At 37.4% G+C, this 27999-nt stretch overlaps 2 protein-coding genes across 4 annotated transcripts in view; both read right to left on the bottom strand.

The window, feature by feature from the left end:
• Window positions 1-27958, bottom strand: LOC307167353 (myeloid cell surface antigen CD33-like). Of its 3 annotated transcripts, none has more exons than XM_079886387.1 (9): window positions 27704-27948; window positions 16257-16341; window positions 13074-13133; window positions 12558-12938; window positions 12092-12388; window positions 11910-12009; window positions 10850-10888; window positions 1370-1402; window positions 1-1194 (listed from the first exon to the last, which is right to left on the bottom strand). In XM_079886387.1, exons 3-9 carry the CDS (start codon window positions 13111-13113, stop codon window positions 1125-1127), a joined length of 960 nt encoding a protein of 319 aa, XP_079742513.1. In that variant the 5' UTR covers window positions 13114-13133; window positions 16257-16341; window positions 27704-27948; the 3' UTR covers window positions 1-1124. The 3 variants fall into 3 exon arrangements, with proteins under 3 accessions (XP_079742513.1, XP_079742515.1, XP_079742514.1); XM_079886389.1 differs by lacking the exon at window positions 16257-16341 and adding an exon at window positions 27530-27613 and having other exon boundaries at window positions 2-1194; window positions 27704-27875; XM_079886388.1 differs by lacking the exon at window positions 16257-16341 and having other exon boundaries at window positions 2-1194; window positions 27530-27958.
• Window positions 1-27999, bottom strand: part of LOC307167355 (sialic acid-binding Ig-like lectin 14) — a 340868-nt gene that overhangs the window by 32556 nt on the left and 280313 nt on the right. The gene's annotated exons all lie outside the window — the stretch shown is intronic.

Raw genomic sequence — 27999 nt, 5'->3', positions numbered from 1 at the left:
TGACTGTTTGAATTTGTCAAATTTAATGATAAAACAATCTTTTGTGCTATATAAGCAGTTTTGTTTACAATTTAGACACCAAAAGTTACAAACATTACTGCTGTGTTCATAATACAGTGAAAATTACAATAATAATTGATTGATTCAAGACATGACACATACAAATTTAAGTGATAATACTTCTCAAAATTCCAAACAAGTCAAAGTTAAAAGCAATTAATGGCATATTTTGTTAAAACAAATACATTTTTTAAACATTTAATAGGCTTTTTTTCCTGTAAACTTTTCCCCCCCTTGCTCCTGAACCATGTAAAGTCCTTGTAAAAAGTGCTTTAAGATTTTTAGGTAGGTAACCTAACAGTAATATTCAGGTAGGAACTATACAGAAATTGAATAAACTAATCAAATGTAAAATAACCCTGCACAGTTTTCACTATATAAATTAAATACAGATGAATCATTATTAAAGCTACAAATGTTATTCAGTCAAGAGCAGTGTTTGATTTTCCCTTTTTCCGTTTGTTGGATTAACATTTATGACAGACTTCAGCTTGTTTATTAGGCTGCTGTCACTTTAAGGCATGACACAAATCTGACACATCCTAATTTCTCCCAACTCTTTACGGTCATTTAAGAAAATTGGCTTTTTAACGTAATTTTGTGTGTTTTGTTGGTTCAGGTTTGCAAAAGTGAATTCAAATGCGGCTTTCTGTGTTACGCGTTTAGGGTTGTTTACAGAGAGCCACTTCACATAACAGTATCGAATTGAGTTTTCTTATTGAATGAGAGCGCGATCATATACTATAATGCTAGCCAAAGCATGGCAGAAAAAAAAGGATGCTACATTAATTGCGTTATTGGCTATTTTGAAAGTGTTAAACCTAAAAAAAAAAAGTATAATAATATAAATCACAAAAGTTAACATGTTAATTTGTGACAGCATATATGTATATATATATATATGATAGTATCCAACCCAAGACCTCCAATTCCTGCTGATAATGAAGTATATATTCATAAAACAACTCCATACCTAAATATAACTAAAATCCAATTAAAATCACAGATTCAGTAAATTTCCATTAGAGGATTTGTTTTGTCCTGGTTTATTGCAGAAGAGCGCATTAGAAGTTTTTGGGTTCTTGCCCCTGCTCTCTGCCACCTGTACCAAAGCTGCCTTCACCTGAACGAAACCTGGTGATCACACACACACACACACACACACACACACACACACACACACACACACACACACACACACACACGAAAGTCAAGGATTTAATTAAGTTCAAGTTAATTCATAACTGATAGAGGTCGATGAATTATTCAATGTAGATGTTAAAAATAGACTCAAAAGTTTAGTAATTACCTGCGAGACATTCTTGATAGTCTACTCCACATTCTAAAACAAAACCAAAAAACATTTAACATTTGAGATTATCATCCTTAGTAAAACAATTATGATGACTTTGTACTTTCAATTACATTGCTTACTTAATGGGTTATTGTTATATTTTAATGTATATACCGCATGCAGGCCTATGCAAATAAGAACAGTAAACCAGGGTTTAAGAATTTATAGTGTGATATCAGATTATGAATAACCAGGATTAATTGTTAACTCTGAGCAAAGTATGAGCAGTGTGAAACCTAAAATAAGATAACTCAGGATCCCGTTTACTTGGGGTTTAGAATTACCCAGGGTGAACTATAGCCCCTTTCACACTGGGTAGAACTTAGTTATAGGAACTAGCCACCAGGGTGGCTCCCTGGGGACTATTTTCCTGGTTGCATTCGCACCACCAGTAGGAACTCTGAAGTGAAGTATGCCACGCTTGTTGTGACTTATTTTAACGGCACAGTGAACATTTATTTTGATGGCACTGAGAACACCAGAGCCTGAGCACATAGTGCTTCTATTCTCCGTATTCATTAGTTTACAATCTGTTTAACAGTCCTGTCTAATACGGTATTAAATAGAACTGTTATACAAAGAAGTAGACAGTATATGAAAAAGTATTAGCATTTGCGTGTGGTTGATGTTCAATTTCGCTAGCTGACCAGAAATACATATTCCTTTTCCTCTTGGTCCCCTCAAAGTTGCATTGGATTTTCTCCTTAGCATAAAGGTTGAGAGGTCCATCTATCACTCTTTTCCATGTTTGTAGAGGTAGTTTGTGGAGTAAATATATAGGCTATAATCTGTGTGTGAACATCACTTCTTTTTTTAAAAAAATGGTGGGTGTTGGTGTTTCGCATGCATTCGGCCAATCAGCGTACACTAACGTCACTGGTAGTTCTTACTGTGCTGGGTTAGACCCTACTCTAAAGTAAAAGCTAATTTAGTTCCCTCAAAAGGCGTTTCTAGAACTAAAATCGTTCACAGTTCCTGTGGTGCAAACACGCCAAAAGTACTTACGACATTAGTTTTATGAAAAGAACTATGCACTATATCCGGTGTGAAAGCCCCTTATTTCAAATGTAAGAGCCCTTAAATGTTTCAGAGTTTGAGGCATTATCAATGATTCCACCAAATATGCCCCTTAGTGGCAACTACTCGATCAATATAGAGATTAAGGCTGAATCCCAATTCTCTGTCTTACCCCTTCCCCTTACCCCTTCCCCTTACCCCTTACCCCTTCCCCTTACCCCTTCCCCTTACCCCTTACCCCTTACCCCTTACCCTTACCCCTTCCCCTTAGTTTTGCACGTTCACGTGAGAGTAAGGGCTATCCCAATTCTCATTTTGATCAAGGGGTAGGGCTAAGGGGAAGGGGTAGATACCCCTTAAAACCAAGAATTTTCGCGAGCTTACTTGAAACCAAGGGGTACCCAGAATGCACTGCGCAACCGGCAACAACGGCGGGCATACCATCAAGAAAGTCTCATTTTCGGCTCAAATGATTGATTGAAAAATTATGACAGTCGTGTTTTGTGCTCTACACAGTCATGTACATATATATTTGCAACCATGTTGTTAACTGAAACGTTTTTAAACTTTTTTAAAAATCGCTGGTCTGCTACGCTAGGCTATGCTAACGATACATTGCTGGTTTGCACAATCAGTCCCGCATTTCTCTGACTAATGTCCGGGATTCGGCTTTTGTTTTCTACAGTCGCCATTCATTATGTGTAACGTTTCATTATTTGACACTGACACGTATGTGCCAGCTTTGCAGATCATGTATTCAGCTTCAAACGGATCCCGACTGATACGAAAACACAGGAATTTAAGCAATGCTAAAACGCACATAAACCGATCACTTGTTTCACTTGTTTAGCGTTCATGTACGTTAAACACTAACTGTTACATTCAGATTCACCGATTTGAATGAATTCAGTCCGATTGAAACAACACTCTGTGCATAATGAATAGCGACGGCAGAAAGCAAAAGCCGAATCCCGGACATTTTGGGTGATCCCGAAATCCAGGCGACATGTCCAGGAAAAAGATACGTGCTTTACATATTGTAACGCGTTGTGTTAGGAGGGAAACAAAATAAGGATAGCTTGCAGCTGAAGTATTAGGCCAGACAGACTCACGGAGGCGATTCACTCGCAATTTATTGACAAATCAAACTCCTGCAACTGTCTGCCACACGCTCCACCTTGCCTTCCACAGCGTCACTCAATAAAACAAAGCAAGAATAATGAGCATCAACACAGAAATGACCCACATACATGGGGTTGTTCGAGTCGCACGGCACAATACCATTACAGCCCGTTCAACAGAGAGCGCGCAGCTCTTAAAGGGGCCATACTTATTTCCACTCGTTACAATATACTGTCCAGTATCACACAGGGACGCCGGAGTATGATGTACAGTATGATGACGTAACCAAGTGGCGTCTCATTTCATAGGGGTATGTTTTCAACCCTAGCGCTTACCACTCGGTTTCGAGGGACAAGGGCTAGGGGTAAGACGAAGGGGTAGGGGTAGGGGTAGGGGTAGGGGTAGGGGAAGGGGTAAGACAGAGAATTGGGATTCAGCCTATGTCTGTTCCCCGAACTAGGAAATGCAAAAAATTGATGTTCAACAATTAAAAAACTGATGTAATACAGATGAATAAATTATAAAGCTTGGTTTGTTGAATATTAGATCCCTTTCTACAAAAGCACTTTTTGTAAGTGATATGGGCCCGGTTTCCCGATAACGCTCACTCTTAGCCTGCTAAGAAGACTCGAAAGATATATCTTACCAAAGTAGTTTATGTTTTTAAGTGTGTTCCCCGAAGTGTCTCTTGGAAGCTTCTTAAATTGCTGCCGCTTAAGTTCAACTTAACAAAGGCGCTGTCCCAAGTGAAGGTGCTGAATTAGTTGGCATCGATTGCTCAGGAATCGATTTTACACTTCACACGGTGCATTACAGCGTTAAGAAAGACAACACGTTCTATCCAAATGAAACATTCCTCAAATTATTCCAGTAACTTTTATTTTAACATAGTGTAAGTTATCAGTAAAATATAGCCTATTAATTAAATGGTTAAATTGTCAGTAATATGTTCACACAATATGTTGTGACGGGTAGACGAACCGGGTATCCCTCGCTAATCATCCACCCTCCTTATCCCGTTGTGCCACTTGTGCAGCTTCTTTACATGGGTTTAACGACTTCTAAAAATTATGTAATTATGCTCTATCTATGAGATACCTTATTTATCCAGAAGGAAATTAAACAGTGTCATTCTAAGTGCACATTCAGATATAAAGTCTCATTTGAAGAGGCTGCGTAAAGACATTAGTTTGTAATGTACATTATCTGTGTGTTTGACGTAAAGCTATGCATGAGGCAAAGCAGTGGAAAGGGAATCCTCTGACAACCATGTGACCTGCGTTCAATGCCCTATAAATGAATGAAGATGAATCAGCTATGAGACGTGGTCATTTGGGCATATGTCAATTTTTGATGCAGAAATTCTAACGTGTACGCTCCTTTGTCAACATTAACCCTTAAAGAGTTTCTGTATCTTGGGGGATACAGTCATTTAACAGGCTGTGGGGGGAAGGGCCATGGGAGGAGGGGCATTATGTGGTTGCAATTGATGAGAAACACTGATGGGGTGATGGGTCATGTAATCAGGTCATGTGACTTTATGCCAACATTCCAAATATTTGTATCAAAATCCAAAATGGCAGCATACGTGGACAAAGACACTGGCTATGAGGGAAGTGTTTTTATATTTTTCACGATTATGATATTTTAGAGTGATTTTGTTTTAGAAAATAGTTTTTTAAGGATAGTTTTACATGTTCTTGTGGATATTTTTTAAATAATCTTCTCACAACTTTGATTATCAGGCATTGAATGCCTGTATCCTGGGGGATACATTGCCCGTATAAGGGTATTTAACAGGGCTGATCACTCAGAGATATTCTTATGTTTTGAGGCCTGTTCTCTACAGATATTGAATAGGATAAAGGTTTTTCTTTAACTTGTAGTGTAGTGTAGTGTAGTGTAATGTAGTGTAGTGTAGTATAGTGTAATGTAGTGTGGTGTAATGTGGTGTAGTGTAATGTAGTGTAGTGTGGTGTAATGTGGTGTAGTGTAGTGTAGTATAGTGTAATGTAGTGTGGTGTAATGTGGTGTAGTGTAATGTAGTGTAGTGTGGTGTAATGTGGTGTAGTGTAGTGTAATGTAGTGTAATGTGGTGTAGTGTAGTGTAGTGTAGTGTAGTGTAATGTGGTGTAGTGTAGGGTAGTGTAATGTGGTGTACTGTAGTGTAGTGTAGTGTAGTGTAGTGTAATGTAGTGTAGTGTAGTATAGTGTAATGTAGTGTGGTGTAATGTGGTGTAGTGTAATGTAGTGTAGTGTGGTGTAATGTGGTGTAGTGTAATGTAGTGTAGTGTGGTGTAATGTGGTGTAGTGTAGTGTAGTGTAATGTGGTGTACTGTAGTGTAGTGTAGTGTAGTGTAGTGTGGTGTAATGTGGTGTAGTGTAGTGTAGTGTAGTGTAATGTGGTGTAGTGTAGTGTAGTGTGGTGTAGTGTAGTGTAATGTGGTGTAGTGTAGTGTAGTGTAGTGTGGTGTAGTGTAGTGTAGTGTAGTGTAGTGTAATGTAGTGTAGTGTAATGTGGTGTAGTGTAGTGTAGTGTAATGTAGTGTGGTGTAATGTGGTAGTGTAGTGTAGTGTAGTGTGGTGTAATGTGGTGTAATGTAGTGTAGTGTAGTTTAATGTGGTGTAGTGTAATGTGGTGTAGTGTAATGTGGTGTAGTGTAGCGTAGTGTAGTGTAGTGTAGTGTAGTGTAATGTGGTGTAGTGTAATGTGGTGTAGTGTAATGTGGTGTAGTGTAATGTGGTGTAATGTAGTGTAGTGTAGTGTAGTGTAATGTGGTGTAGTGTAATGTGGTGTAGTGTAATGTGGTGTAGTGTAGTGTAGTGTAGTGTAGTGTAGTGTAGTGTAGTGTAATTTGGTGTAGTGTAGTGTAGTGTAGTGTAATGTAGTGTAATGTAGTGTAGTGTAGTGTTATAGTGTAGTAGTGTAGCAATTAGAGGCAAATTGTTTGCCAGATTATAATTATCAAAAGTGAATGCCAATTATAGATTGACAATCATTAATGCTTTAATGACATTAGAAAATAGCCAAGGCTAATTAGCACCATTTTAGTTCTAATAACAAATAAAGTCAACTTCATAAATAGTCCTGTATCCATTGCGGACATTTTTTTTTATTAGTATATATATCATTATATATAGCATAAAATCATTGTTGAGCCACAACATTGTCAACATACCATAGTTTGACTTGCAAACAACGCTAAGAGAGAGCTTACGAATGGTCTGGACCAACCTTACGAAAGTGTGACTTACAGAAGATATACTTAGCGTACGAACATGTCGGGAACTGTGCATTAAGGTTAAGAGAGAACTTAAGTACTAGGTTAAGAACTACTTAGAGATAAGAACGCTTTGGGAAACCGGGCCCAGATCATGATGACCTAGATGTATTCATGACCTAGCTAAAATCAGATGATTACATTACTTTAAATTAGTTTACCACCCAAGATAACTGTTATAAACATGAGTCTTGTCCGAATGGCAAAGGGGGAGGTGTTGCTGTATTTTAAAATAATATTTCCATAATTACTTTACTGGGGTTCAAGTATAATTCTTTTGAAGTGATGGTGCTTTTTATGTAACGTTATCGAATGTAAGTGATTAGAAATTTGTACTGGATACTTTGGGGCTTTGAAGCAGATCATTTTATATGGTAATTTTTGATGGTCTCTGTAGCCCAACAGGAAGTTGGCTATAATGAGTTAGACATATAGATATATAAGCAGATTAGTGCTATCTGGTTGAAATAAATTAACCCTCTATTGCATAGCGTTGCCATATGGCAACAATTACTTTATCTTAATTTTTTTTTAAAGCTGTGATATAAAATCTATGTTTTTACAGTTAGTTGTGAAAAGGGGGCTTTAACTTTTAAGAAAATATAATTTATGAGGTCACATGACCAGGATATCCTGTTTGCCAGTCCTTTTTGCTCATGGACATTGACATGCAAACATCACTGTCTGGGGCTCCTGAAGATAGCCTTTTATTCAGAATTTTGGAAAATTTTCATCAAATAAAAAAATTAAATCAGTATCTGGGGTAAGTAAACTTTAATTTTTTAACATTAAATTCAGTTTTGATTTTATAAGTTTTTTGTAATATGCTAAAATACATTTGTTGCCATATGGCAACTATATGCAAATATGGAAACGTCCTGGTGCATTCAACCTAATGGAGTCCCATTGACTTACATAGCATGAAACTACTCTGAGACTATGTTTACAACTTTTGCTTATATTTTAAAGGTAAAAACATTAGACCTTCACAAGCTGTTGTGGTGGGGAAAAATAAAAGAGGGCCCCAAAGCTTTGTCCCGCCAGATCCTGTCCGCAGAGACCGCACAGACCACTGGCCCTTGCATGCATCTGAGAAGGGCAGATGCAAAATGCCAGGATGCAAGGGCATTGTAAGAAGCAAGTGCTCCAAGTGTTTAGTTTTCCTCTGCTTCACTGACTTTCACAAGTCATGAAGAGAATTAAATGAAATGAAACGGCAAAAAAAATGACTAAATGAAATGAAACGAATGAATAGTGTATTTCAGTGAGACAGGTTCCAGGTTCCTGGTTATTATTACCAGACATTTCAGATAACTGTTGAAATTATATAATGTTTTTACTGTATAAATGTTTGTTTAAACATTTCACTAAGTATGAGATGGATTTGTTGAGTCTTGTTTTAAATAAAATTAGTTTTTTTAATTTTTTTTGATTTTATGGTACTTTCCACGATTGCATATTGTTGCCATATGGCAACAATTTACCAACGACCCCCCTTTAAACTTTTTTTTAGATTTTTTTTATATATATCTGTTATTTAGCTCATGTTAAGTAATAAAAACATGCAAAACATTTTTTACAATGTCTAATTAATAATGCGTGCAATAGAGGGTTAAAAAAAGAATTTAATTCAATAGATATTATAACCACTAGATGGCATATGCCAATTTTAAACAGGGTTGAGCAAACTCTTATTGTTGCAACAAAACTGTTCAGATATAATGACTTCCTTTGCATTTGGATATATATTCAGACACGTTCAGTTTTTGTCAGTTTTGTCATTCTCAGTGTTTTTGTGCATGTCTATTTTACTTTCATTGCTGTGTAGTGTTGCCTGCATTACAGGATAATACATCTTTCAGTATATTTCCCCCAGTTTGAATGGGAAAATAATGGCATATAACGAGAGAGAGAGAGAGAGAGAGAGAGAGAGAGAGAGAGAGAGAGAGAGAGAGAGAGATCATCTATTTTACACTCTTGCTGGTTTAGAGTTTAAATCATTCATTGCTGTCTGCAGTTGTCTGCATTACAGCATAAGAAATTATCTTTTAATATCAGTTTGAATAACAAATCAAAGGCATATAACCAGATCATTTGTGGTGCCCTGATAGGATAGTTTTATATAATTACTTTATTTATAAGGGTTAATAAAATATAAAATGACTTTAACATAAATACTTCTGAAAGTACAACATTTTGGGATGCAAATGATACATTTACAATCATTTAAAACTGAACTATTACATCCTGTCACATGCAGTTCATCTAAATTTAAATGATCTCATGGATGTGGCTGTTGTGGTTCACGGTCATAGTGCCACCAGCTGGCTGCAGTAAATGTGGAGTATTCAAGTATAGTCTTTTTTACATTTAGCCGCTTTAAATGGATATTGCCCGTTGTTCACAGTTGCCTTGAAATTACCCAAAAGATTAAAGTTCTGAAAGATTAATGTTTAATCACGTTTTAAAATAACATACACCTACACTAAACCCTAAACCTACCTGAAAGTGTTAATAAAAGCAAATGCGACATAAAAACGTAATCATAACCATTGCAATTTTGCTTGGTTTTGAACTTTGAGGTCTTGTATCATGTCTTGTCTTTCACAGGATTCGTACTCGAGCTCTCCGCATCACAAGTACAATTCTGTACCAGCTGAGCTACTGAGCAAGCTTAGAAAGTCAGTAAAACTGATCATATGGAGCTGGTGAAGTAATGCAAACTCCAAAATATATTAGTTTACAAATCATGCACTATGGTAAAAAGTGTTTTGAGGTCATAACATAATTGTGCAAGGAGCTGCGTGAAAACAAGTCTTTATTAATCCATTATCCTGTAATCATAATTGTGTGTGAAAATGATTACAAGTGCTTGCTGTTTTATTGCCTCTAGTGTTCATTTCTTTTAGAAACTGCATTGATATGTATTGGTATGTATTTTGCGTTTTGCCACAGGTATGTTTTTCCAATGAGCCTGTGTTGCAAATGCAGGCTGTGGTCAGGATGAAGTTTGTCCGATATGCACAAAATTTGGCATGGTCATTGATGATGCCATATAGAAAAAGATCATACAAAGATCTCAAAATCATACTGTCACTGCTGGAAAGGGTTCAAATTTGCAAAATATACTGGAAAACTGAAGAATTACAGGGCCTGAAGGATTTTCTGATGAAAATGAAACACACACACACACACACACACACACACACAAAATCTCCTCATCTAGGTAATGACACACAGTATGTAAACCTTTGAATGGGGCAATTTTGATAAATTCAGCCTTTTTTTTTTTTTTTTTTTTTTTGACTACATGTAAACATGTTGAATATCTTATTCAGGACAGTACTAAATAAAAAAAATAACATGTATTCTGTATGATCCCTCTTAGTTATGAAACTATACCCTTATCCCAATCAATTTCCCACAATATATATATATATATATATATATATATATATATATATACCTCAGGTTTAAACACTATCTACACAAGAGTCAGTGGCAAATTCCCAAAGGACTGGCTGAGATAAAGCTGTTCTCGGCAAGTACATGAGCGCTGAATGGCCGCTGATGGTCTGAACCTCAATATCCGAAAAAAGTCTAAACAAATTGTCAGATATGCTCTACGCTAATATAAGTTGCATATTTGAGGTCTAAATAACTCCATTTACCTAAAAAAAAAATCCTCTTAAAACTACAATCTGTGACACAACAACAGTAGTATTTGTAAAATGATAGTGGTTTGCTCGTCCGCCATGTCACTCTCTGTGAAAAATGTTGCAAGCGGAGTGATACAAATGATACAAATGGTGGAACGGTTCCAGTGCTAAACACATACATGTATCACACGGCTGGAAAAGGCTCTCATTAGATTTGAGAACCAGAACAATATCAATATATATTTATTATGCTAAAAGTTTTCGAGAACACTAGTATTGATAGCCTCACTCAAAATTCACGGACTCAAAGCCACATATATTAAAATCAGACTGAGGCACTATAATGTTCCACTCACCCATTGTCGTTTCTGGATTGGAGTTCTGCAATGCGATTCCTGTGAAAGATTTGAGTGATTTAAAACAAATTATTATAGAAAGATATTAGAATGTTGTAATGCAGTGTTTCTCAACTCCAGTCTTCAGGAGCCAACTACCAGAATACTTTAAATGTCTTACTAATTAAAACACCTGATTCAACTCATCAGCTTCTTGGTGTGTTAAACAGGGAGACATCTAAATCATTCTGGCATGTGGGTCCCGAGGACTGGAGTTGAGTAATACTGTCATAATGCATTCTCAAATGCTCACAGATAAGTGCAGGGTTTATAGGAATATACAGTATATATATATATATATATATATATATATATATATATATATATATATATATATATCAGTCCTGCACCAATTTGTACATGAAAAGTATTTTCTGGGTGCATAAATTCAGTTTTCAAAACATGAAAAAAAAGAAGAAGAAGAAAGAAACCGCACACCAAACAAATTCATAGTTTTTAGCACACCAAACAAATTCATAGCATAATTTGTATTTTACTGAAGACTCTCATATAAAGTGAAAACAGAATACCGAAGAGAATTAACAAAAAAGTGAATGTGCACAAAAAGAAGTTCGTCTTGGACCATCTTTACTGCTTAAATCTTAACAACATTAGACAACTACTTCTTTTGTCTCTTAATATGAGAATCTTCATTAATTTATGTGGTGTGCTGTTTCCTTTTTTTGTGTGCGTTTTAAAAGAAACCAATATACAGGGTGGGCCATTTATATGGATACACCGTAATAACATGGGAATGGTTGGTGATATTAAAGTCCTGTTTGTGGCACATTAGTATATGTGAGGGGGCAAACTCCTCAAGATGGGTGGTGACCATGGTGGCCATACTAATGTGCCACAAACAGGACTTTAATATCACCAACCATTCCCATGTTATTACGGTGTATCCATATAAATGGCCCACCCTGTACATCAAATTAAGGAATTTCCAAAAATATAATTTTTTTTTGGAATACATTCCTCATAGTCAATGATATTGTGCTTAAATCAGATCCAGACTCACTTGTATCTCTTGACAACAAAGAAACACAGTAATCCAACCAAAAGAGCAGCTCCAAGACCAGAGATGGTTGGTATGAGAATGTGGCTGAGAGTTGCTTGTTCTGGTAAAAAAACAAATCACTTAATTACAATTTTTTTTATCACTTATAACAATATATACACAGTATAGTCTTATTGTTATACCTTTCACAACGATTTGGTGAGTGGCTTGCATTTCACCCTCCACACTCCCGTGGTACTTGACTGTGCATGTGACAGAGGAGTGATCATCCTCTTTTGTTGGGGTGAAGCTAAGGATTGACTCTGCTTCCCAATTTCCATGACCAATGTCCTTGTAGCTCATGAGGGTTGTTCCAGGGTGGTTCCAGCTGAGAGTGGGCTGATGGGATGGACAGGTGTGACGGACGGAGCATCTGAAGATTACAGGTTGACCCTCTTCCACAAACATCTCAGCCAGCAACTCTGGTTTTGATGCTTTCTCTGTACATATATTTTGAATGACAGAACACATATTTCCCATAGTAAAAACTAGCTTATTTACTAATTATTTTGTCACAAAAACATAATTTGGAATCATTCCAATTTATTTATTTTTTTGTATCCTATAGGGGTTGTAAATTACAGGTTGACAGCTCAAAAGCACACTTACCAATCATTTTAATTGTCACACAGTTATCCACATAGGAGTACTTGTCTATTTCAGACGTCTCTAATTCCACCCTGAAACAATACGGGCCGTTGTCATGGTTTCTGACTCCATCAATCTCCAAGGAGCAGTTTAAATCACCCAGTGAACCAATCAGTCTTGTACGACCCTTGAAATTGTCTCGAACCTTTGTAGGATCATTGTTATAGATCAATTCATTCTTGTCTGGATTTTTGTGCCACATGCCCTTAACACGACTGGAGGGCTGTTCTTGAGCAGGGTATTTGAATGTACAGGGCAACACGACACAAGATGAGACCAGAGCATCCATTTTAGACTCTACCTCCACCTTCCAAACATCACCAAACACGACAGCACAAAGAACTGCAAAATAATAATGATAAAATCATTTAAATTAACAATTACATTTTTAATAGAAATCTTTAATAGAATCTTTTTATAATCACACAAAAATATGTTTATTGATATAATGTGTGGAAATAATGCTTTAAATAATACCCTGAAGCCAGCAGAGAAGAGCTCGTGCCCGTACACCCATGCTGAACTGGACTCTAGAAACTGAAAAGGAAAAACAGAGTAAACAAAAAAAATAGAATTTAGTGATCATATTGATGCAAGTAGAATCAGTTGACAAGGTTGTTGGACAATGATATTGTGTCTATAAAGGAATAACAAATGTAATGATTACTTGAATCAAATACAAAGAGAATATGAGATTTCATAAGTCAGGGAGTCAAGACAGAAGAGAAGCATGCACAAGTCTAACAAGCCTGTGCTTACTAGGTCACTAGTAAGCAATAGTGGACAAAGAGAAAAAAGTTACAGATAGATATGGGTCTTGCTTAGGAGGTCAAGCGTGACTTAAAAAAAAAGTTATTGGGGTTAATACATTTCAGTTCTCTAGAAATATGCAAGTGAGTAAATTATACTTTAAGAGTGAAAGGACCTTTACATCTGCAAAATAAAATAAAAAATAATAATTTGATACATATGATTCTAATATGTACCATACACGGTAACTCTTTATAATAACGTTCAGTTGTAAGTCAATTATAAGTGGTTAGTTAATGATGAACTAATCATTTACAGAACATTCATAAATGATTAGCAAGTGATATACTAACATTTTATGTATGTTTTGTAAATTGTAAGTCATTTACAATTGATTAGTTAATGATTAACTAATTATTTACAAAACATGACTAATCATTCATAAATGATTAGTGATATGTTCATTATTTTATGTATGTTTTGTAGATTCAGTTATGTCATTTACAATTGATTAGTTAATGATTAACTAATCATTTACAAAACATGACTATGCGTTTCCTAAATGTTTAATAAATGATGTTACATTTTTTTGTATGTTTTGCTCACATCAGGTGCACAGTGGTTAGACTCTATGTGTTGCAGAGAAGACAGCTGTCTATACCCTCACCAGTCAGCACTTACACTGCAGTACACACTACATACTACACACTACACTACACACTACAGAAGACAGCTGTCTATACCCTCACCAGTCAGCACTTACACTGCAGTACACACTACACACTACAGAGGACAGCTGTCTATACCCTCACCAGTCAGCACTTACACTGCAGTACACACTACACACTACATACTACACACTACACACTACACTACACTACACACTACAGAAGACAGCTGTCTATACCCTCACCAGTCAGCACTTACACTGCAGTACACACTACACACTACAGAGGACAGCTGTTTATACCCTCACCAGTCAGCACTTACACTGCAGTACACACTACACACTACAGTGTTCAACACCTGTTATAGGGACATCCCGCGTGACGTCACGCCATTTGGAGCAGCCATTTTGACGGAATAGAAAATGCTAAACCGCCGGTGATACTCATAGACAGTATAAATAGAGACGGGCTCTGGTATAAACTACATTGATCCTGCAGCTCGTCGCGATATTCTATCATGCCCGAGCGATGCTGTGCAGTTGGATGCGATCAGATACGTGATCATACAAAAGGAATAGGCCTATCTTTATACCGTATCCCGAAAGAAACAAAACGGAGAAACAAGTGTTGGCGGCAATATACAGGCAAAACGCTGATGGTGGTGCTTGGCTTCCAACTGTTTGTGATATAAGGTACAAGAAGAAAAATGTAAACAAATAATAAAAGTGCATGTAAAATATACAATAAAGTTGAGATGAAATTATACAAGGTTACTTGACTTTTTACGTCTATTCAGTTTTTGTAACATGTCCATGACAACCGATAGCCTGCTTTTGTATGCTTTTAATGAAGCTCTGGTGTAGCGTGATGGGAAGTGAATAAGGTAACGTCAGCTGTAAATGTCACCGAACTCAATGTCAGGAAGTTTTTCTACACATTAAATGCCTGTAAAAAGAACTTGCGGTGCTTCATATGGATCTATGATTCCTATCTTCCTCTTGTATACTTGATATATATTTTTGTGATGCTAATAAGTGCGATGACATGACGTGAAGAGTTAGCTGAAGCTAATAATAGTGGTGGGGGAAAACTCGATTCTGTTCAGTATCGAAATATTTTGCGCACGCAATTATATCAATACTGTAGCGCAAAGTATTGCAATATTTAGGCTAATTATAAAACAATTATACTAATAATTATATTATTAGTATAATAATATACTCCCTAATATATTACCCACCCCTAATAATAGATCTATTGCCATTAGACAGTCCATAGACAGTATAGCCAATGTGAGTAGCTGACGGATGTATACCGTCAAAATGGCTGACACACGGCTAGGGGTCACGTGACTGGGAGATCCCTATAGATGTGTAAACGCATGACTAAATCATTTACAACACTTTCTGCGTCCCCTAATCTAAAGTGTAAACTATTCATCACTTGTAAATGTCTTACAATTCATTTGTAGATTACCACTTCAAGAATCAAAAAGGCATAAGATCTATGAATGTTATCTACGAATGTATATGTAACACATTTACAAGTGATGAATAGTTTACACTTTAGATTAGGGGATGCAGAATGTGTTATAAATCATTTACAACACTTTCTGCATCCCCTAATCTAAAGTGTAAACTCATCACTTGTAAATATGTTACACATACCTGTTACAAATGATCTGTACGTGTATTCAAGGCATTTACAACACTTTCTGCACCCTCTAATTGCTACATACATACATACAAAAAAAATTACATTATTTATTAAACATTTATGAAACGCATATTCATGTTTTGTATATGATCAATCATTTACTAATCAATTGTAAATGACTTATAACTGAATCTACAAAACATACATACAATAATTAACATATCACTTATTAATCATTTTATGAACGCATTGTCATGTTTCGTAAATAATTAGTTAATCATTTACAAATCACTAGTAAATGACTTGTAACGGAATTTACAAAACATACCTAAAATGTTAGTATATCACTTGCTACTTATTTATGAATGTTCTGTAAATGATTAGTTCATCATTAACTAACCACTTATAAATTACTTACAACTGAACATTATTATAAAGTGTTACCCTTGTTTTGTGTATATTTTATATTTTCTCATTCATCTCATATTTGTTTTTAGATAGAAATATTATCACTTTGCTTATAATCAGGAATATTTTTCATTTATTTTAAAATGATAATAATATATCAAAAATAAAGGGAGCCTACCTTATTTTTCACCGTGTGACTGGTGTGCCTTTACTGGCTGAAAGACTGACTGAATTCTAATGCAAACCAGAGATATATACACTGCCTAAAAAAAAAAAAAAAAGAAAAAAAAAGGGAAGTATATTGTGGCATTTCTGAGAATTCAGACCTTTAATTAATTTCAATTTTTTTTCATGCATCCCTTGATCGCTGAGCATCAGAGCGAAGTTCAAGATAATGCATGTTTATGACTTTATCAAAAACAAACAGCAACTTGCAGCTTTAGGTGGGTTCACCAACTAAGCAGAATTTCTCCAGCTGCTTTACTAGACCTCCCATCAAGATATCAATTTTTATCTGGCATCTAGAACCAGTCAACACTGAATCTTCTCTGACATTCAAAACCAATCATGTTAAGTCCTCTGGCAGTCCAAGAGACAGAGAAACAGCAGGAATCATGAGATGAAGTGGTAAAAATGAGCAGACTTTGTCTGACCAGAACAGATTTAACAAGTTATCTTATACAATGGAAAATTACTGTTCAAAACATTGGCTTGTGATGTTAAAAACCTTAAAATGGAGAGAACTAAGTAAAAAAAAAAAAAAAAAGTACAATACAGATTTACTCTGTTTGCTCTCTTGAAGCTGCACACACATAGGCTTGCTATTATGGAACTCAAGTAAGATTACATTCTTAGATCATTCACTACAGAGAGCATAATTGGACATTTGGAAAGTAAGATTTTCAGTTGATAGGGGGCAGTGGGTTAAGCCTGTTTTATACTTCTGCGTCGAACTGCCGCCGTAGCTACGTCGTAGGCTGTGTGTAGCGCGCGTACCCTACGGCGTACCCTGTTGTGCACCTCTCCAAAAATGTAACAATTCTACGCGGACACAAGCGCGGTGATTGGTCTGCCAGAACCCCTCCCTCTGGGTTTCACATGCTCCCTAGGTGCGCGTCAACGCGGACAACGACACAGAAGTATAAATTAAAACCAACACGTTGCCTACAGCGTATAGGCTCCGGCGTAAGTCCGACGCAGAAGTATAATGAGGCCTTTAGTGCACACACTCTGATATAAAGGACTCATGTATGTGGTCGCCTCAAGGATCTTAAATGGGCTCAGGTTCGCACCAAAGGGTCAAGGGGTTACAGTTTGAAATTAAATGGGTCAGACTGTAAATTGAAACGAACTGGATTGGTAGTGTTTTATAGCATCTTATGATATATGGGTATACATAATAAGAACGTTTCGTATAGTTGTGGGCCTTCTTCTGATTGACTTCTTTCTTTAGAGACTATGAGTACTAATATATATATCATTCTAGAAGAAAATTTCAGATGGCACTTAGAGGCTTTTGCATCTGAACTCTTCATATATATACACTTTTTATTTTCTGTGATTAACTGCGATTAAAGGAATAGTTAACTTCACAATGAAAATTCTGTCATAATTGACTCCACCTCAAATAGTTTCAAAACCTGTATGAGTTTCTTTCTTCTGCTGAACACAAAAGAAGATATTTTGAAGAATGTCGGTGACCCCATTGACTTCCATAGTATTTGTTTTCCTACAATGGAAGTCAATGGGGAACATCAACCGTCTGCTTACGGTCGATCGATTGCTCCTGTCTGCCTCGCTGCCTGCTGTGAGTGTGTTTGCTTCGGTGCTGTAAGCTCCGTCTTAGCCTCGTATTTCCTTGTTTTGAACCACCATTTACTACAATTTCTAGTTGTTTATACTACTACTAAATACAGCTTACCCAACATCTCAGATTAACCTGACATCGATAGCTTCCGTTACTACTAGCACAACACGCTAGTAATTTGCTAGCCTGTTAGCTGCTAAACGCGCCACCCGTGCGCTCAGCAATTTTTATTTATTTATTTTTCTCTCGCGCGCGCTCGCGCCTTTGAGTTCATAAAAGCTCAGGTGAGTAAGAATCACTCAACAAACACGGTGAGTAATGTCTTGTCCTGTTATTGTCACCTGCACTTCATGTCACATGTTTAGCATAGCCTTCTCTGTTGGCAATATAGGATTTATATGTGATAAATGCAAGGAGACAGTTAGGCTGACAGAGAAGATTTCAGAACTAGAAACACGCATCCAAACTTTAATTGAGGATAGTAAGAGTGCTAGAGCTTCAGATACTATTTTGGATGCGCCTAGCATAGTGAACTCTTTACATGATGCGGTTCCAGCTGAATTAGCGCCTGCGCAGCCGGGCAAATGGGTGACAGTGAGGGATCGCTCTAGTCGCGGATCAAAAAACCACTCTTCCGTTCCGATTACCATAACAAATCGATTTGCCCCGCTCAGTGAAACACCCACTGAGAATGATTGTGCCCTAGTTATTGGCGATTCTATTACACGGAACGTGAAAATAGAGACACCAACCACCATAGTCACATGTTTGCCGGGAGCCAGAGCGCCTGACATCAAAGCAAATTTAAAAGTGCTGGCTAATGCTAATCGTAAATTCTCTAAGATCATTATTCACGTCGGCACTAATGATGTTCGACTCCGCCAGGCGGAGATCACCAAAATTAATATTAAAGAGGTGTGTGAACTCGCAAGTACGATGTCAAGCACTGTAATTTGCTCTGGCCCCCTATCTGTTCGCAGGAGTGATGAGATAGTTAGTAGATTGTGTTCGCTTAACGGTTGGCTGTCTAAGTGGTGTTCGCTTAATAATATAGAATTTATAGACAATTGGAAAAGTTTTTGGGGCAAACCTGACCTGTTGAAAAGAGATGGTATTCATCCCTCCTGGGATGGTGCTGGTCTTCTTTCTAGTAATATGGCTCATAGTCTTAGAGCTCAAACATGACAATCTGGGGCTCAGGTCAGGAAGCAGACAGACTGGCTAAACCGACCGTCTGCTAGCGGCCTCGCGTCACCAAGGTCAGATAAATCCCATCACATAGAGCCTCTTTCACCTAGCTATCATCATATAGAGACTGTGTCTGTTCCCCGAATTTGGAAATCCAAAAAACGTTTAAACCCATCTAAGGTTAAAAATTTAATTGATGTTCAACAAATAAAAAACAGCTATAATACAGATGAGCAAATGCTAAAGCTTGGGTTGCTGAATATTCGATCGCTTACTTCAAAAGCACTCATTGTTAATGATATGATTTCAGATAATAACCTAGATGTGCTGTGTTTGACAGAAACCTGGCTAAAACCAAACGATTACATTACTTTAAATGAGTCCACCCCGCAAGATTACTGTTATAAACATGAACCTCGTCTGAAACGCAAAGGGGGAGGAGTTGCTGTAATCTATAGTAATATTTTTAAAACCACTAAGAAATCAAGTTTTAAATATAATTCTTTTGAAGTGTTAGTACTTAATGTAAAAATATATAGTATAAATGATAAATCACGTTTGAGATTTGTGCTGGCTACTGTATACAGGCCACCAGGGCACCATAAAGATTTTATCAAAGAATTTGCGGACTTTCTATCAGAATTAATATTGACTGCAGATAAAGTACTAATTGTTGGTGATTTTAATATACACATCGATAATGAAAAAGATGCATTGGGATTGGCATTTAAAGACATTGTAAACTCAATTGGAGTTAGACAACACGTGTCAGGACCTACTCATCGTCGTAATCATACTCTAGATCTAATATTATCACATGGAATAGATGTTGATGCCGTTGAAATTCTGCAGCAGAGCGATGACATCTCAGATCATTATCTAGTCTTGTGTAAACTTCATTTAGCCAAGGCTGCAAAGCCGACTCAGTGTTTCAAATATGTTAGACCTATTACTTCTGCCACCAAAGATTGCTTTATTACTAATCTTCCTAATCAGTTTCACCATCTCAGCATCCCAGATAGCTTAGAAGAACTCGATATTGCAACAGAAACTTTTAACTCTCTCTTTTCCAGCACTTTAGACACAGTTGCTCCGTTGCGCTTAAAGAAGATTAAAGAAAATAGTCCAACGCCGTGGTACAACGAGCACACTCAGGCCCTTAAGAGAGCAGCCAGAAAAATGGAGCGCAACTGGAAGAAAACAAAACTAGAGGTATTTCATGGAAAGAGAGCTCGATTGCTTACAGAGAGGCCTTAAAAGCTGCTAGATCTGCTTATTTTTCAAACCTATTAGAAGAAAATAAACATAATCCTAGGTATTTATTTGAAACGGTGGCTAAACTACCGAAAAAGAAAGCTTCAAGCACCGAAGTTTCCAAGCAGCACAGCAGTAATGACTTTATGAACTTCTTCACTTATAAGATTGATAATATCAGGGAGGAAATTATAACTATGCAACCGTCTACTACAGTATCGCATCAGACAGTGCATTGTAGTCTCCCTGAGGAAAAATTTGATTCGTTCGTTGCTATAGGAGAGGAAGAATTTACTAAACTCGTTAAATCATCTAAATCGACAACATGTATGTTAGACCCTATACCGACTAAGCTACTGAAAGAAATACTTCCAGAGGTCATAGATCCTCTTCTTAATATCATTAATTCATCTTTGTCTCTAGGATACGTACCAAAAACCTTTAAGCTGGCTATGATTAAACCGCTTGTTAAAAAAACGCAACTTGATCCTACAGAATTAGTCAATTACAGGCCGATCTCAAATCTACCTTTTCTGTCAAAGATATTAGAAAAAGCAGTATCTTCACAACTGTGTTCCTTTCTTGAAAGAAATGATATCTGCGAGGATTTTCAGTCAGGATTTAGACCGTACCATAGTACTGAGACTGCTCTCGTTAGAGTCACAAATGATTTGCTCTTATCATCCGATCGTGGTTGTATCTCTCTATTAGTGTTACTCGATCTTAGTGCTGCATTTGATACTATCGACCACAACATTCTTTTAAATAGACTCGAAAATTATGTTGGCATTAGTGGAATTGCACTAGCATGGTTTAAATCATACTTATCTGACCGTTATCAGTTTGTAGCAGTAAATGAAGAGATGTCTCATCGATCACAAGTTCAGTATGGCGTACCACAAGGCTCAGTACTAGGACCGCTGCTGTTCACTCTGTACATGCTACCATTAGGAGATATCATTAGGAAACATGGCATTAGCTTTCACTGTTATGCTGACGATACTCAGCTCTATATTTCTTCAAAACCTAACGAAACTTACCAATTCACAAAATTAACGGAATGCATAGATGATATAAAAAATTGGATGACTCGTAATTTCCTACTTCTAAATTCTGAAAAAACAGAGTTTCTAATTAAAGGACAAAAAACTTCCTCACGTAATAACCTAGAATACTGTCTAACACTTGATGGCTGCTCTGTTAAGTCTTCGTCGTCGGTTAGGAACCTGGGTGTGCTCTTTGATACCAATCTTTCATTTGAAAGTCACGTGTCCAGTATCTGTAAAACTGCATTTTTCCATCTTAAAAATATATCTAAATTACGTCATATGCTCTCATTGACAAATGCGGAACAATTAGTTAATGCGTTCATGACCTCAAGGCTAGATTATTGTAATGCTCTACTGGGTGGTTGCCCTGCACGCTTAATAAACAAACTACAGCTGGTCCAAAACGCAGCAGCTCGAGTTCTTACCAGAACCAGGAAGTATGACCATATTAGCCCGGTTCTGTCAAAACTGCACTGGCTCCCTATTAAACATCGCATCAATTTTAAAATATTGCTGATGTGGTGGATTTTAATTAATCAACTTTAAATTAATCTAACTAATCTAAAATTAACTAACATTTGTTTTTCTTGCAGGAATAACATTCATATGCTTTTAATGTGTCCAAACTCTTTGGGGAAAAACTTGTGACTGACTGTATGTGTCTATGTGTATTAATAACAAAAAGGGGAAGTAAAACTAGACAGTCTGTTAGAACAAATTAAGTCATCATTAAAACCTTGTGATAAGTAATCACAAGATCAAAGTTTGCTTTACCTAGTAACAGAGGGGTTTGCATATGAAGAACCAATCAAATAGTGGGGAAATTATGTAATGCAGCCTGAAATTTATGCCATACCTCTATACTATAAAAACTGTGGTATATGTATTTTTCGGTGGGATTCTCAATGGAATTTGTCTGAGATCCTCCGGCCTTGCTTCTTGGGAGAGATTCCCTGAGAACTGCTCAGGAAGATCTCCTGGCCGTGATTAAAGCATTTAAAGGACAATTGCCAGAGTTTGTCTGTCATTTATGCTGCGCAGCAAGAAAACTAGTAAGTAAGGGAAAACCAGTTAGATTAGGTAAGATTTCAAAGTGAGGACGTCGCCAGGAGACGATACTCAGAAATCAGCTACCCGAGTAGGGACGTCGCCAGGAGACGAGACCTAGGTAGTTAGGTAGTTAGGTAGTCCGGTGATCTATAGAGTGGGGACGTCAGGGACGGGAACCAATAGATAGAGCCGGATAGTTAGGTTTAGGGAAAGAAAAAATTTCCACGACAATTATCACGTACAAAGCACTAAATGGTTTAGCTCCGCAGTACTTGAGCGAGCTCTTAACGCATTATAGTCCTTCACGTCTATTGCGATCTCAAAATTCCGGCCAGTTGATAAAACCTAGAATATCAAAATCGACTGCTGGCGGTAGATCCTTCTCCTATTTAGCACTAAAACTCTGGAACAGCCTTCCTACCATTGTCCGGGAAGCAGACACACTCTGTCAGTTCAAAGCTAGACTAAAAACACATCTCTTTGACCTAGCGTTCACATAATACATTATAGACTTGACTTCTATAATTCAATGTTAGGCTGCATAGATTAGGTCAGATGGAACCGGGAACACTTCCCATAAATCCTGATGTACTCGTTACATCATAAGAAGAATGGCATCTATGCTAATTTTAGTGTCTTTGTTTATCCCGAGGTTTTCCCGCAGCCTGCCGGATCCAGATCTGATGAAGGACCTTCGCCTGGACCCGATGACAACGCTGTGCTGAAGTGCCAACTAGTATCTCCCTATGGAGTATCCCTTTACCACTCTACAGATAAAGCGTCGTCGGGAAACTCAATTTGTGTATCTACCCCGAATTGATAAAATAAAATAAAATTCTGTATCAAAAATTATAAGGAAACACCAGTACTTTGTTCAGGCTTGGTTTGTAGGGAACATATATTCAAACGCACATAACTATAGAACCAATTCTTAATGCGCATGTGAACGCCATCAGCGTTTATCACAGGTTCGCGTTTAAAGTCTATGTAGAGAGAATTGTGTCGTCTTAGCGGCCCCTAATTTAATAACAAATGATTGTTGCGACGGAAGCGAATCAATCATAACTAACCTTAGCTGGAAAAGAACTTTACTAAAGAACCGCTATAAAGCCAAAACAATCTCTGTTACCATAAATTATACGTTTATCTCTGTAAAGCTGCTTTGAAACAATCTACATTGTTAAAAGCGCTATATAAATGAAGATGACTTGACTGACTTGACTTACCACCATTCTTCAAAATACTGTATCTTCTTTTGTGTTCGGCAGAAGAAAGAAATTTATACAGGTTTGAAACAACTTGAGGGTGAATTGTCACAGTGTTAGGGTGTTGTTCTCCAGGTGTCCACTAGATGTCCTCCTTCCTCACGGTGTCTTTCACTTTGTGAACTACATTCCCCACAATCCTTGTTATCATTGCACTCAGCTGTTTCCTATCACTGGTCATTGCACCCAGCCAATTCCCCATTATCATTGTCTCTCCCCTGTGTATATATACCCTGTCTGTTTTAGTATGTGTCACGGAGTTCTTGTAATTATCACACCACTAGTCCTGTCTTTAGACCCGTTCGTTGTTCTTGTATATGTTGGATTGCTACCCTGGTTTTGACCCCTGCCTGGACTGGTTACGATTTTGGATTTTCCTAATAAACATTCTTACTGCATCCTTGGATCTTTCCCTTCTTTCCCGAGTGTGGATCGTGACATGAATAAATTATGACAGATTAGGCTAGTTGCACGTGGCTACCATGTTGGATTTCCGATCAGCGAGTGTGGGGGTAAAGACTTCCAGTTTCGCGTTACGCCCGGTGCAGGGAGCCGGAGAAAGCCGGAAATGATCTCTTATAGTTGTTTATAGAATCAATTATATCACTTAACTAATTTAAGACTGCTCTTATGCGGATACTCAACAAAACTGACATTTTGGCATAATTGTGTTTGTGTTATTGCCCGTTCAAACGCGAAAGAGAACTCTATTCTGGCACGTTGGCTGTGTGCACGATACTGGTACCATCTTTATGTGCATTGTGTGCGTCACATAGACGGGTGTGGGACATTCACAGACAGAGCGTTCTCTTTTGTCTTGTCGCGCTTGAATGGTTTAAAAGCATTTGCATGAATATGAGCATGATCATATAATGTAACGCTAGCCAAAGATTGCTGCATTAATTGTGTTAAATATTTTTAAGACAATAATTTGTAAAGAAAAAATGTCGAAGGAGCTTACATTTTTTGCCCAACCCTAACCACGAGAGGCGTCTACTCTCACCAGGCTGAAGGTCTGGCTATGCAAGACTAGTTTCATACAGGTGGAACAAAAACAATAGGACAGAATTATCCTTTCACACAGTCATTCAGAGGCAGAGCAGATCAACTAATATATATTTTTTATAAAACAGTAGCAAATGCTAACAATACATGTACATAACAATTCGGCATAGTTACTTACGTCCAGGGGATATAGAGGCATACTATAGTGTGTAGTGTGTAGGTTATTGTCAGACAGTCTCAGATGCAGTACTCAAACCAAGGTATACTTGCTTTATCTAAAACTTAATAAAGGACTAACATGATTACAAACAATATAACAATATAAAAACATGCTATTGCATGTGTCTTTAAATGCAAATGAGCTGCTGTTCCCCAACCTGCTTTCCAGTAGAGGGCGGAGCCTGTTCATGCCTCTGATACTCTGCCAGAAAAATTTAAACATATGTTTGGTTTTGATAATCATCTTTATCGCATTAATGCTCATGTGGCATTGCAGTTCCCTTTCAGTTGCTCACGTTCGACGTAGTCGACGTGTCGACTGATTGGTATTGTTGAGTTGAATCTCAGAAATTAGTGTCAAAGAACTACACTTCCCAGAATGCACCAGCAGCAGCAAACCGGATGCTTATCACCTGATCAGTTATTGTCACTGATTTGGAGCACCTGGGAAGACATGAGGTCCTCAGTCATATAGACAAAAACTTCACAGAGAAGACACTCCAAGTTCACTCACTCGTAGGTTCAGTCCAAAGACGCCAATGGTTGGTGAAATGTTTATTTACTTTCATGGTGTTTGAAATGTTGCTTAATATGTTTGAACTATGTTTAACTGCTGTGTAGATTGGTTAAGGAACACATTGTAGCATTGACTTCATTGCATTTTTGTTAAATGGGTTCTTTATTCAATGTAAAAGGCTTAAGTGGGTAATTAATAGTGATGGGCAGATCGAGGCTTCGTGAAGCAATGAAACAGTTGAACCAAATGTGCCATATTGTTTCGAGGCTTCGAATCAATCCGACACCCGTCTCAACGGTGACACCTAGTGGTCACTTGCAGGTGTTGATCTGAAACAACCTTGACAAGCCATTAAAAAAAATTGTTGTTTTTTTATTATTGTATTTTTCTAATATGTGAAGCTTGTAACCTATAGGCTCCTCACTGTGCATAATGTTATTTTGGTCCTGCAAAATTAATAAAAGAAATCAAGCCACAATGTCTCACTTTTTTAGAGATTTTTATTCAAAAATATTAATTTCTCTGCTGTGGAAGGACTTAGCCTACTTCTTTTTTTACAGATAATTTCTCCAGCCTTTGAAAAAATCCTCTCACAAGGGACACTTGTTGCTGGCATGCAAAGATATTTTTTAGCTAGGACATACAAATGAGGAAAGATTACTGCTCTCTCTTTCCAGTAAGTTAGTGGATCATGAGTTCTGGGCAAAAACGCATCGTTGATGTATTTTTTCACTTCCACTGTGGCATCATCTGTAGCATTGTGTGTCTCATATGTAGACCTATAAAATGTATATTCACACAATATTATATTATATTATATTGACAATGAAGCTATTTTTAACATGATTGGCAGTTGTGATTGGGACATTAGGTTGTAGGGCATAGGGCTATGGATTTTCTAAACAGTGTCCCAAAAGTTTGTAATTATATATCAATTATAATTGTATTTCAAACAATGCATACCTTGCTGAGATGGCCCAGCAGTGTCAGTAGCAGGCCTAGGTACAGGGGGAATGCCATCCTCTGCACCTGCAAAATGGCAGGATGAGTGCTCCTCAAATGGCACATCATGGAGGATGTATTGTTGCAGTAGGCTAGCTGCCGATCACAATACACACATCTCACTTTAATTAGGGTTTCTAAACGGAAATGCTCCCACACCACAGATGTACGGCATCTATTCTGGGGAGCCTCCATTTTATCTATCTATCCAAATCTATGTATCTATCTATATGAATCTATGTATCTATCCATGTATCTATAATCTATCTATGTATCTAGATATGTATCTATCTATATGTAACATTATGGAACTTTTCTTCATCGGTGTTACCTAGTTCCCTTCAACAGGTATCTTAAAGGATTCAAAGGAAGACAGAGGCTGGTATACAAAAAAAAAATAATATCTTGCTTTATTATCACAAATGGTATCATTAAAATATTGAAGGTTGGCAAATAATACTGTCCATAGGCACACAAATGGCCAACAGCAAGACCTCACTATCACACAGTGTATCAAATACCGCAATCTTAGTTAACACAGCACCTGCAATATGTAAACCCAGTACACGACAAGCTCAAACTGAATAATACATGAGAAACCACCCCAATCCTACGCTAGAGGTTAGCTTTGGGTAAGTGTTGCGCAATGTTAGGATACTGTTTGCCAGACCATTCATCAAAAACCACCCCTTCAAGAAAGCAAAAAAACAACAACAAAAAAAAAACAAACAAAATGTACAATACACCTTGGAGGTACAATACAATTCTCACATTTATAATAGGGGAAAGCGGCAATTGCACCCCGAAACACTCAGTTTCTGCAATAAATCACAAACATACCATAAGCACACATAGCATAAAACCAACTGCAACAGTTTCCTCCTAACTGTATTATCCTTCCCTGGTTTACACAATAGTGTTTCACACAGTATAAGATGTCACTTACAACATACCACACAAAATAAATATATAAAATCTATTTCTACTCACAGCAATAGTGCAACACATTTAAGCAAGGAAGGGACAAACAATTGGCACAGTACATCCCACATTAATAGATTAAATCATTACAAAATTACATCAGTGAATCACTACCTTGCACTTAGGATCCCCGCTCCTAGTTGTATTAATTACTGGTGCTCCACTCGACTCCTCGGCATCCGGCTTAATCCCTAAAAGCTAAGAGCGAGGAGGATAGCTCTATTAAAGGACGATCTCGTTTACCGAGCTCTCTGAGTTGCACGCAACAGTCAAGAAACAGCTGCTTACCGTTCCTGTTTACAGCTACAACAGCAATTCGCCCGTAGGCTATGCATGAAAAGCTCTCGTTGCTCCAGCTCGCCGCGTCCCTGCTTTTGATTGAGAACAAGGCGATGCGCCGACCAGTTACTCGTCCAACTTTTAACAAACTGTGCCTGACGCGAAGATAAACTTCTGCTATAAATAACTTTTCAGCTCGCACTTAACGCACGCTGACCGGGCCAACCACAAACAATTCATCCACCCTGCACACTGCTTTTATCTACTAACTTCCTAGTGGAAAACTAAACACAAGAAGTTAGCCT

This window comes from Squalius cephalus (genome assembly GCF_949319135.1).
Source record: "Squalius cephalus genome assembly, chromosome: 11".
Lineage (NCBI taxonomy): Eukaryota > Metazoa > Chordata > Actinopteri > Cypriniformes > Leuciscidae > Squalius > Squalius cephalus.
Note: the sequence above shows the minus strand (reverse complement) of the source record. Positions and strands in the feature narration are given on the sequence as shown.

What these genes read in the sequence shown, in the direction of transcription:
- LOC307167353 (XM_079886388.1), bottom strand. Translation starts at nt 13,113, where the DNA reads ATGGGTGTACGGGCACGAGCTCTTCTCTGCTGGCTTCAGG. An exon ending in TGTGACAATTAAAATGATTG is followed by an intron (nt 12,389 to 12,557) that starts GTAAGTGTGCTT and finishes ATATATGTACAG; the next exon opens with AGAAAGCATCAAAACCAGAG. An exon ending in CTATCAAGAATGTCTCGCAG is followed by an intron (nt 1,195 to 1,369) that starts GTAATTACTAAA and finishes TGTGATCACCAG; the next exon opens with GTTTCGTTCAGGTGAAGGCA.